This window comes from Harmonia axyridis, chromosome 1, assembly GCF_914767665.1.
Source record: "Harmonia axyridis chromosome 1, icHarAxyr1.1, whole genome shotgun sequence".
In the NCBI taxonomy this organism is placed as follows: domain Eukaryota; kingdom Metazoa; phylum Arthropoda; class Insecta; order Coleoptera; family Coccinellidae; genus Harmonia; species Harmonia axyridis.
The window spans coordinates 367,620-379,692 of NC_059501.1; the positions used below are offsets into that span (position 1 = coordinate 367,620).

Below are 12,073 nucleotides of genomic sequence, written 5' to 3' on the forward strand. Positions count from 1 at the left end.
ATAAATAACATTAATCATTCACATGACAGTTGATGTAGAAAGATGACTTTGTTTCTTTGAATTATATTTTCGATTTTTCGAATATCTTTAGTGATGAATGTATAATAATGGATGTCATGAATTTGATAGATAATATTCACACCTCTTTTGGAAGTATACTCGAAACGACATGGATTACAACAGTTATATTTTTTATACAAGATCACAAGGTAGGAAAATATACAAATAATTCGAAGTTATCCCTGGTTTATTTATATTCCACAAATCTAATTATTATTATTATTACATAATATACTACATAGTGTTGATGTTTGTTTCCTTTAATTTCAAAATTCAATTAAGCTTATCTTCGTAGATCTTTCATTATTACAGAAATATCCAATAAGAAATATATGATCGTTTCAAGTTTCCTTTATTATAAAGTCAATTAATTGATTAACCATTGTTATCAATGGTAATTGACTTTTGTAATGCTCATAATATTTGTAATATCCAGTATCCTGATATTCTCTGGTTATTTCAACATTTCATAGAGATATTATTTATCGTCAATTGTTTTGAAATGGTGGATGAAACTTGAAAAATTTAGGAATTAAAATGTTCTTTATCTCTTTGTTTCAGGTGTTCAACTTTGTTTTAGCTGTAGTTTTATTGGTTTCAGCTACTATAGTTGTCATAATATGTGTCAAGAAATTGCACAAAAAAGGTAAAATCAATCATTATAACATAATTGGGTAAATTTTTACACAATTGGGTATTTGTCACTTAAATCTATTTACAGCTTTTTCTCTGAAAGAGGAAGCTTCAGAAGAATCAATTATAAGATTTCGTAAAAGGGATAAAGCACTGTTTTATGGTAGAAAAATGCTGAGGAAAGTCAAAAACATCTCGGGACAAGGTAAAAAACGTAAAATGATGATGAAACTAGCCAGAAAAATACTACACTTGAAGAAAGAGAGTGATGCAGAGCAGTTGAAAGTAGGTACACAGCACAACTTATTTAAATTGTATTATATTTGTTTATTTTCAGGTTATTGAGCCCCCACCTGAGTATCTCCAAGAAGACATGCTAACTGATGATAGAATGCCTCCAGATGCCCTCATCATGCTACAGAGTATAAGAGTCTTTGGCCACTTTGAGAAGCCTGTCTTTTTGAAACTTTGTAAACATACAGAGATTTTGAACGTTAGTGCTGGCTCATTTTTATTCAAAATAGGTAGGTCAAACTGATTTTTCTTCATTTTGGACATGTTATTTTAAATATTATTTTAGGTGATGAAGATGAAAATTTGTACATAGTACAAAGTGGAAAGTTAAACGTCTATATTGCTTCAAACGATGGAGCAAACTTGTCACTTAAAATAGTGAAACCAGGGGAATCGGTGACCTCCTTGCTTAGTTTCACTGACGTACTTACAGTAAGTTCAAAAAACCTCTTCAGGTTTTAACAAATACTCACTGGTTTTCTTCTAGGGTCATCGCAACCATTATAAGACTGTATCAGCCAAAGCCGTAGAAGATTCTGTAGTTGTTAAGTTACCCATGGCAGCCTTCCATGACATATTCCAGGAATACCCCGATATCTTTATAAGAGTTGTTCAGGTCATCATGATCAGATTGCAGAGGGTCACTTTTACCGCTCTGCACGAGTACCTCGGTCTCAGTTCTGAATTATTCAATCAGGTTAGTGATTTTAGTTGCTACATTTGAAGGAAGTGAAATAATAATTTTTTTATCTCAATCTTCTTCCTGTATATGGTGCAGTTACTGTTCCAAAAAAAAAAAAAAATTAATGAGTTAATGTTTTCTTTCATTACCAAGGGGACAAAGTTCAAAAGCAGTAGGAGCTTTATCATCAACAGCTCCCCGTCTAAGAGAAAAAAAGAAGACTCGATAATGACCGATCTTCCCAGTGCTGCCACCATATCTCAACCCATACCCGTACCTCATGGGAAGAAGACTAGCGAGTACAAGTTTTCACCAAATGACAACGAATCACTGGGCACTTCAAATGTGAGCTGATTTTTCTTTCCCCGACTGATATTCTTACGGTCGGTGTGTATTTTTCAGATGGGGGAGTCCACCATGAGCCATCAGAAGAAACGTGCCTCTGTGCACGAGATCACGGATTCCGATTGTTTAATTGAGATTGCCACTGAAGCTTTTGTTAAGGAACTGGGACTGAAAGACGATAAGAAACTCACTGGAAAGATAGAGATTAGGGAAATGCCGGCAGGCACGTTCTTGGTGAAGGAAGACTCCAATAAGGTATGATTTACAATAAAAGTCCATAATTTTTCATTAATTTACTCTACAGAAATAAATCTGACATTTGTCCTTTTAGGTTAGAAATTTTAGGGATATTTGTATTTGACTTGACAGCTGTCAACTGAAATAGACGTACCAACCTTCAAAATAAATAGAAACATCAATATTTATAGAGCCTTTTTTTTTTTAAATACTGCCCCTTTAATTTTCGTCGTATAAGTAGTATAACATTCACTCAATAATGCTGTTCATATTTTTAGGACGTGGCTTTGGTGTACATAATATCCGGGGCCCTGAATGTACTACAGAGGAACACCACCGAAGAGGAGGAGGAACATTTGTTCACTTCTTACTCTGGCGAGATAATTGGAGGTCTTGCGGTGTTGACGGGTGAACCCAGTTTCTTTACAGTCAAGGCCAAGCATTACAGTAGAGTTGCCATGATTTCCAGGAATACGTTTTATTCGTGAGTTGTTATTTTCGTACATTATCCAGACATTTTGATTAACATTTTTCACAATTACAATACTATAGCTTGATATAGTGGATGTTGGAGCTATAGTATAGCTACACTATGCAAGATTTTCGCTAAAGGTTCACCCTATAGCTTCATTTGCTATGTATAGCTGCATTATACAAGAATTTTATCAAGGATTTACTGCACTATACTATATATCTATAATATGCTATAGTATAGCCACACTAAACAAGATTTTTACAATACTATACTATAGCTTCGTTTGCTATGTTTAGCTACATTATACAAGATTTTTACTGAGGGTCAACTATACTATAGCTTCGTGCAGTGGAATTTGGAGCTATATTGAACAACATTTTCACTAAGGATTTACCATACTATTACCATAAACATTATTAATATTAATTATACTATAGCTCAAACATTGGAAGCTATATTAAGTGTAGAGATACTATAGCTCCAGCTTTTACCTGAGCTATAGTATTCAAATGTTCGAGCTTTTAACTAAGCTTTTTATTGAATAATCTTTGGATTCGGAACATTTTTCGAGCAGAAACAAATTATGATCCATTTTGTAAAATTAGCGGTGTTTTTTTTATCTATCCAGTTTGATGAAAGACGATCCGAAGGTGGTGCTGTACATAGCTAGCATGATTGTGAAGCGACTGTCGCCTTTCGTGAGACAGGTCGATTTCGCACTGGACTGGCTGTTCATAGAGTCGGGTCGCGCCATCTACCGACAGGACGAGGAGAGCGACTCCACCTACATCGTTCTGTCTGGTCGGCTCAGGTCTGTCATAACGCACAAGAACGGCAAGAAGGAGCTGGTTGGCGAGTATGGCAAAGGTGACTTGATCGGTGTGGTAAGTCTTCTTTCATAGAATTGAAATTGTACTAAACTGTATTCTAGTGGCCTCAGCAGACAGAAAATTGGTGGCACATTTCAAGATTTCTGATATCTCATTATTTCGAAAAAAGAAATCTGGATCCTTGAACATTTTAGTCTTATATTTCTCGAGATGCTTTCAGTGAGCATCGAATTTGGACACCCAGTACAGTTAAAAAAAAACCTGAAGTTTTGTTAATTTTTTTTGCCAAGGTGGAGATGGTGACCCACACGATACGTAGCACAACTGTGATCGCAGTCAGGGATTCCGAACTGGCCAAACTGCCCGAGGGATTGTTCAACGCTATCAAGCTGAGATATCCGATAGTGGTAACTAGACTGATTAATCTTTTAGGACATAGGATATTGGGTATGTCAAAGGCAGCCGGTACAATTTCTGTTTCTTACTAACTAAAACTGATTTATCGAAGGTTCCTGGAAAACGCCCAGTATCAATATATCTGCAAGGAGTCCGACCATCGAACCTCGATCTTCGCTGAACAACTTCTCAACAGTCGCAATCATTGCAGCCTCAGAGCAGGTACCGTTGGTGGCCTTCACATACGAGCTTTACCACTGCCTGCATGTGATAGGTGGGTAGAACCTAAAGAGAATTTAGATAATGCGGTAAAAGTCAAAGATCTATCGGTATGTTCCAAAACTTCCAGGCCCCACCTTGAGGCTGACCTCCGACGTGATCAAGAAGACCCTGGGCTCTTCCATCATGGACCCGAACAACGAGTATCGGCTTACCTCTTGGTTGGCTCAGCAGGAGGATCAGCACAAGATCTGCCTGTACATGTGCGACCACACCGTGAGCGCATGGACCCAGAGGTGCATCCGTCAGGCGGACTGCATCCTCATAGTGGGCTTGGGCGACCACACGCCCACCCTGGGCAAGGTGGAGAAGGAGATGGAGCGGTTGGCCATGAGGACGCAGAAGGAGCTGGTGCTGCTCCACAGGGAGGGCGGCAAACCCTCGAACACGGTCGTCTGGCGTAACATGAGGAGTTGGGTGTCCTCCCACCACCACATCTTGTGTCCGAACAGGATGTTTTCCAGGAAGTCCGTCTACAGGATTGTAAGTAAAGCTTTGGGGTAGTGGGAATGGCGGTAAGATCGAAGATATTTTTATTATTTACAGAATGAGCTGTACTCGAAGGTGTGCTCGTCGGAACCGAACGTACATTCGGATTTCTCCAGATTGGCCAGGTGGCTCACTGGCAAGTCGGTCGGATTGGTTCTAGGAGGGGGCGGAGCCAGAGGAGCCGCCCACGTTGGCATGATCAAGGCCATACAGGTATTGGTTGACTTAACTAAAGATTTACTATAGACTATTCACTTAATTCAATAAGTGCCGGATCTAACCAGTAAAAATACATGTTTTTCCTCAAAAATCCCACAACATTCGTCAACATAGTCACCTCCAAAATTGATACTTGTATTCAAACGCTTCTCTAATTTATCAAAATCTTTTCTGTAGAAAGATTCATCTTTGTTTTGAAATAGGATTCACTAGAGTGTAGCTAATCCTGAAAAGTATGTTTTTTTTTCAGGAAGCTGGAATCCCCATCGACATGGTGGGCGGAGTCAGTATAGGGGCGTTCATGGGCGCGCTATGGTGTCAGGAGCGGAACATCACAACCATGACTCAAAAAGCCAGGGAATGGTCCAAGGTAAAACCAGTTGCTTTTGTTAAAGATTCAATGGATCAAATAGAAAATTATTGCAGAAAATGACTCAGTGGTGGAGGCAGATCCTTGATCTAACTTATCCGGTTACTTCAATGTTCAGCGGTAGAGATTTCAATCAAACTTTAAAATCAGCCTTCGGAGAAACTTATATAGAGGATCTTTGGCTTCCTTATTTTACCGTAACAACAGATATAACCTCTTCCGGTATGAGAATCCATTACCATGGTAAGTTCTCTTGATTTATGTAGATCAGATGTTCTGTAGTACAAACGATCTTTCGAAAATAGTATTAGGCACTCCTTTGTGCAGGAATAAAGAATATTTAGTTTTTCAAACATCATAATCATCTATCAGTATTTAATTGGAAAAATAGTTTTACTTTTTTTTGAAAGATTGTTTACATACTTTCATTCATTCACTGTGTTGAGTGGTTTACACTATTACATGTACTTCATTGTTCAGAAAAATTCATTATTGTGATTGGTTATCCTGTATGTTTCACAACATTAACAATTAGATGATAATAGATTTACCTACAAAATTTAGAATATTAGCTGCACACAATGTTTCTTTAAATTTTTAACAATTTTTTTAATTTTTTTGGAGTAAACTTGTAGAAAGGAAAGTGTAGGGATAGTGCTCAAGGATCAAAATAAATCATCTGTCGGTGTTTCTCAGGCTTCAATTCCTGAAGCCTGAAGGATCACCTGACGTTTGATGCAAATATTTCAATAAACCAAGAAAACTATTGGTACAGTCCTTGAGCTCTTCAATTGTGGGACAACTTTTATGGTTAGGTAGGTCGTTCAAAATATATATATCATCTCATTTTTGTTTATAGTTCATTACGTCATTGTCACTGTATTTAGTACACAAAATATAAGAACACACATCACTTGAAGTGTCCATTTATATAGCATCAAATAACACTTAACAATTATTGAGTAGCAATAGCAAATAGCAGTTAGTGAGTAGCAATAATAGCAAATAAGAGTTACTCATGTGTACAAGTCTGTTGCACGTCATTTAAATTAAGGTAACCTCATATTTTGTTATAAATATTGGGAAATTGACAAATAAGATTCACAAGGATAGCACCATCAAGATCCATCTCAACATAATAATAATACATCATTAATAAAAGCAATAACTTTAAAATGATATAGTACTTTAATGATTATTCATATATGATCATGATAGAAGTTTGGTTACATGACTACTTGTTGGTTATCTTGTTAATTGTTTTTTTTTTAATTTATTTATTGCTGTTACTATTTGTTATTCGTTATTTGATGTTGTCTGAATGAATACTAAACTGCTAATTGTAAAGAAAGCTTCTGAAATTTGTGAACATCGATTTATATATTGAAACTGTTCTAAGTATTTGTTGTAACTGAATAGCACGGGACAAATTACTTTTATTATTTTACTATTAGCTTCTGAAACAGTTTGGATGCAGAAAATTATCCAAACGAACACTATCCCTTCCATTGGCGCCTAATGTATGTGATATTGTTTGGTGGTTTTATGCATCTAAATTGAGTAATATATCTGAAGAGGGTACGTAGTTATAGAGCTTTTCCGTAGGCTCACTATGGAGGTATATCAGAGCTTCAATGTCACTTTCTGGCTATATGCCCCCACTATGCGATCCAGTAGACGGCCATCTGCTGTTAGATGGTGGCTATACCAATAACCTGCCAGGTACTGAACACACTCTATGCTATCGTTACTCCCCCTCTTCTCTCTCTGTATTTAGATTTCTTCGTGGCCCTATCAAGGTAGGTACCAGTCGCTTGCTCAAGGAACAGGAAAACAAGGTAACCAATCACAATATTCGGATGGATGGAATTGTTTTTCGGAGGTAGTTGGGATGCATCGTCAACAACAGGTGTAGAGTTTGCTATCGACAGAAAAGAAATAGTGTTTGATGTGCTAGTTAGTCATTTTGAAAGTCTGAACAGATTTATTTTCCCTACAAAAAAGGACATGAAAACTTAGGGCATTTGAGTTCATTTAGTCCAGAATGATTTTCACAAAAGGAAATAGTTGAATTAATAATTGAAAATAAACGCTTTCCTTTATGGCACTTATACCTCCAAGTGATGTCACTAAGTCATGTTGAGGAAAATTCCAATTTGGCGCGCTTTTTATGTTGTCATAAACACCAATGAAAAAGTGGGAAGGATTTGGAATCTCGTGATGAAATTGGACGATTTTTTTTTCTTTATTTCGAAGTTACATACAGGGTGTGCCACCGTTGACGCGACGCTATATTCCGGTTAAGCGTTGAATAAGTTGAAGTATTTTCAATATCAACTGTACGATTACGCTGCAAATCAGAAAGAGTTTCTCAAACGATTCTGTTCATTTTAAATTTACGGACCATAAGTGTCACTTGTGTAATCATGCAACAAATTAAAAACGATTAGCAAAACTTTGTTCATTTAAATTTGGAGGAATTTAAATATCAACTGCTTGATTATGCAAATCAGAAATAGTTATTCGAATGACATAAAAAATCAGTTGATTTGAAATTAAAGGACCATAAGTGTCACTTGTGTGATTATGCTACAAACGGTTAGCCAAACAACGTATAAACTGTGTTCATTTAAATTTGATGTAATTTAAATATCAGCTGCATGATTATGCTGCAAATCAAGAAGAGTTTATCAAACGACAATCAGATTTTTCCATTTTATAATAAATGACCATAAGTGTCACTTGTGTGATTATGCTACAAATTATGAACGATTAGCATAACAAAATATAAACTCTGTTCATTTAAATTTGATATCAACTTAAATATCAAGTGAACTTGAGTTCATTTCTTCCATGCTATCGGAAAATTCAATAAAAAACATATGTTTGGTCATCTACCCTTTTTTGGCACATCCTGTGGATTGCTTAACATTTTGAGAATATAGCTCTGATGAATAAAATTTCAGCGTTTAACCGTAATAGAGCGTCGCGTGACTGGCGGAACACCTTGTATGTTAAATGTCAACTGTCAGGCGATCAACTGTCGAACTAAAGCATTATTTAGCCCTACACCACTTGTTGATGCATTCCGTGGACCGTGCCAGCACATGTCTCTGAGAGTTCACCCGAAATCTAAACGAATACAAGGAAGTCTGATTGATTCCGCAGGTTCTATGTGGCGTTACGTACGTGCCAGCATGACCATTGTTGGCATTCTTCCTCCTTTGTGCGATCCAAGGGACGGGCACATGTTGGTAGACGGGTGTTATACCAACAACGTACCAGGTAATGTTCTAGAACGTAACCTTTCAAGGTCATATGGGTGACATTTGCAAAAATTACCTTGATACGTCAAAGACGGTTTCGTCTTGCATGGGCATAACCCAATTTTTTCAATTCATTTTTAACTATTGCTTCATTCTGAATGTTTTGGTGGTGTTTGAGATTTTCTTTTTGGAACTGTTAATGCATGAGGTAAGTAAATATCTCACGAATTTTTTATTTGAGTGAATGGATATGGTTTTGTTTGGATTTCTCTTATCTTATTACATTACGACAGAAGATCAACTTTAAAAATTATAAATTTTAATGGACATTTCCTGTTATTGACATTTTTTAATCACAGATACTTATAGAGCAAGTAAAAATTCAATAGTTGAAAGAGACCATAATGAGTGTAGTGAAGTTAAGGCCTTTAGTTAACCTTGAAGATATTTATTGGACTAGAATTTTTTCATGCCTATTTCTGAATCTGCCTGTGGATGCTTGAAATGCGCATGCCTTCAATCGACTTTTCTCCCTGAAATGTCTTGATGCAGGTCGACCATCACAATTTTTATTTGTTTGAATTTGCATAACTTGAATTAGGAAGAACAAAGTCTATAACTGTTATGTGTTAAGCTTTTTGTTATTTCATTTTATGCTTTGTTGCTTATATCATTGTATTAATACAGAAAATGTGATATTAATGTTTCAAATATTTATAAAGGAAATATAAATATAACCCCAAAAATAACTCCAAGGTTTGCGGCCCTGAAATAAGCTTCGAAAAGACATATTGCAATCAGTCCAGAAAATCGGAAATAGACATGAAAAAATCCTAATAAGGGGTTTTAGGGTAATGCTTTCATAGAATCCATAATATCTAAAATTATTGGTGATTCACTGCATATTTTTCAATTCTTTCAGTTTATACTTTTTTTGAATTCTATCGATAGATTTCTGATGTTTTCTTCACTTTTTAGCCGACATAATGAGAAGTTTGGGTGCCAACCACATATTAGCCGTAGACGTGGGCTCGGTTGATGATCAAGACCTCACTAACTACGGAGACGATTTGTCCGGTTGGTGGTTGCTGTGGAAGAAGTGGAACCCTTTCACAGAAAACGTCAAAGTACCAAACTTGCCCGATATTCAATCTAGACTGACGTATGTCAGCTGCGTTAGACAGTTGGAGGTGAGTATCAATCTTGCTTGACAAAAAAATCTAACTTTAAAATCGGGCTTAATCCAAATGCCACACCCTATATTTTATGTTCTAATTTGGTAGACAACCAAACCAAACCCTATGTATTTCTGAACAATTTTAGAATGTAGCTCTTATGATGCTATATCGAAAAAAAATTTGAAAATGTCAGAGCGTCGCGTCAATGGTGGAACACCCTGTATATTCAAACATTTTTTTTCAGGAAGTGAAAAACAGCGACTATTGCGAATACATCAGACCTCCTATTGACAAATACAGAACGCTACAGTTTGGAAGTTTCGACGAAATCAGAGACGTGGGTTATCAGTACGGTAAAAGCTATTTCGAAGACCAGAAGATGGTGGGCAACCTCCCCAATTTCAAGTCTGCGGCCGACATTCAGAAAGGTCCTGATATATCCAACTACACTTTTACCGATCTCGCCCAAATGGTGTGCAAAGTGTCGAAGTAAGTTCATATGTCGTTTGGCTAATAGTAATCACATCAGTGACACTTATGGTCTTTTAATTCAAAATGAACAGGATCTATATGTTGTTTGAGAAACTCTTTCTGATTTGCATCATAATCATACAGTTGATATTTGAATTACTTCAAATTTAAATAAACAGAGTTCACAAGTTTGGCTAATCGTTCATAATCACACAAGTGACACTTACGGACCTTTAATTTAATATGAGCAGAATCTATATGTTGTTTGAGAAACTTTCTGATTTGCAGGATAATCTTACAGGTGATATTTATATCAACTCAAATTTTAATAAACAAAGTTGATATGTTGTTTGTCTAATCGTTCGAAGATACCAGTGGCACTTATGGTCCTTTAATTTAAAATGAAAAGAATCTATAAGTCGTTTGAGAAACTCGTTCTGATTTGGATCATAATCATACAGCTGATATTCAAATCATTTCAAATTTAATTAAGCAGAGTTCATATGGCTAATCGTTCATAATTTATAGCATAATCACACAAGTGACACTTATGGCCCTTCAATTTAAAATGAACAGAATCTATAAGACGTTTGGGAAACTCTTTCTGATTCCAGCATAATTATACCGTTGATATTTAAATCACTTCAAATTCAAATGAAAAGAGTTCATAATCATTCGAATTACAAAGTTCACAAGCTGTAACTTTTTTTCAGGCCTTACGAAGATGAATCCTCAAGTTCTAGTACTTCCGATGATGAATATGAGGATGGCCGAGGAGGTTATGCTTCAGAACCCACTGGTAGTCGAATAGATGTGAGTAGAGTGGCACCCTTATCAAAGATATCTTTATTTCTTTACGTTTTCTAACAAATCAGAAGAATTTTCTATAACAGTATGTTTTGTTCTGTATAGATATCACCTTCTATTAGGGAATATGGTTACCCAAGTTTTTAATACGAGTAATTGGTAATAACCGTACTAACTTTATCTAATTTTGCTAGTTTGGTGGTGGTTTATGATGAATTTGTTCGCTTTTGCTTTGCTTTTTCTAAGTATCGCAATTCTAAAACACAAGTGCTAATTTATGTTGATGCCAATTTTTAATAAACCAACCGTGACCGGAATATTTTTTTTAGATGAATAAGGAGAACCTTTTGAGAAGAGCTGGTGGATCTCTGTCCCTCTCTGAGAACGAGATGGAATCCGAGGTAGAATTCGATATTAAACCTATCAGAAAATCAGATGCTAGTCTTAGTCTTAAGTAGAAGGTATGAAATGTTTCGTATTTGAATTTAATTTAAACAAAAACTATAATATAAGTATACTTGATATATGAAGTTACCAAACCTTTTGTTATTTAGATCAAAACGTTTTAGGTTTAGGCAGTAGAAAACGTGTTTATAATAACAAGAGATCTCCTGTATATTTTTTGTAAAATATATGTTTATCTTATATTTTTTCTTATGTGTAGTACAAGGGGTTGTAGTCGGTTGAAGGGAATCATTAAAACTCATATGTTGTCTATATGTCACTTGAGATGCTCATCCGAATTTGTAGCATAATCACACAAGTGACACTTATGTTTTTTAATATTTAAATGAACATAATCTATATATTGTTTGAAATACACTTTCTGATTTGAAGTAAAATCGCACAGGACACACTTATGTGTTTTCAAATTGAATGAACACATTTGGCACATTTTCTGATGTGTAACATAATAACACAGGTGACACTTATGTTACTTTAATTTCAAATGAACTGGTCGGAAATGAACTGTCGTTTGAGAAACTCTTTTTTTTTAAGCATAATCATGCAGTTGATATCTGAATTCCTTCAAATTCAAATG

At 35.7% G+C, this 12,073-nt stretch overlaps 1 protein-coding gene across 6 annotated transcripts; it reads left to right on the plus strand.

Moving 5' to 3' along the window:
* The first annotated feature begins 11 nt into the window (after window positions 1-11).
* Window positions 12-11,678, plus strand: LOC123671096 (neuropathy target esterase sws). Of its 6 annotated transcripts, XM_045604776.1 has the most exons (23): window positions 13-209; window positions 622-706; window positions 782-978; window positions 1,031-1,217; window positions 1,274-1,419; window positions 1,475-1,684; window positions 1,823-2,014; window positions 2,072-2,269; window positions 2,530-2,735; window positions 3,355-3,610; window positions 3,847-4,003; window positions 4,065-4,226; window positions 4,302-4,714; window positions 4,778-4,933; window positions 5,190-5,309; window positions 5,366-5,552; window positions 6,915-7,031; window positions 8,478-8,594; window positions 9,554-9,765; window positions 9,998-10,242; window positions 10,938-11,037; window positions 11,137-11,190; window positions 11,361-11,563. In XM_045604776.1, exons 1-22 carry the CDS (start codon window positions 108-110, stop codon window positions 11,176-11,178), a joined length of 3,807 nt encoding a protein of 1,268 aa, XP_045460732.1. In that variant the 5' UTR covers window positions 13-107; the 3' UTR covers window positions 11,179-11,190; window positions 11,361-11,563. The 6 variants fall into 6 exon arrangements, 5 of the variants coding, with proteins under 5 accessions (XP_045460732.1, XP_045460731.1, XP_045460734.1 ...); XM_045604775.1 differs by lacking the exon at window positions 11,137-11,190 and having other exon boundaries at window positions 11,361-11,678; XM_045604778.1 differs by lacking the exons at window positions 6,915-7,031; window positions 11,137-11,190 and having other exon boundaries at window positions 11,361-11,678.
* Window positions 11,679-12,073: the final 395 nt, after the last annotated feature.

What these genes read in the sequence shown, in the direction of transcription:
- LOC123671096 (XM_045604775.1), top strand. Translation starts at nt 108, where the DNA reads ATGGATGTCATGAATTTGATAGATAATATTCACACCTCTTTTGGAAGT. An exon ending in GTTCTGAATTATTCAATCAG is followed by an intron (nt 1,685 to 1,822) that starts GTTAGTGATTTT and finishes TTCATTACCAAG; the next exon opens with GGGACAAAGTTCAAAAGCAG. An exon ending in CCACTGCCTGCATGTGATAG is followed by an intron (nt 4,227 to 4,301) that starts GTGGGTAGAACC and finishes CAAAACTTCCAG; the next exon opens with GCCCCACCTTGAGGCTGACC.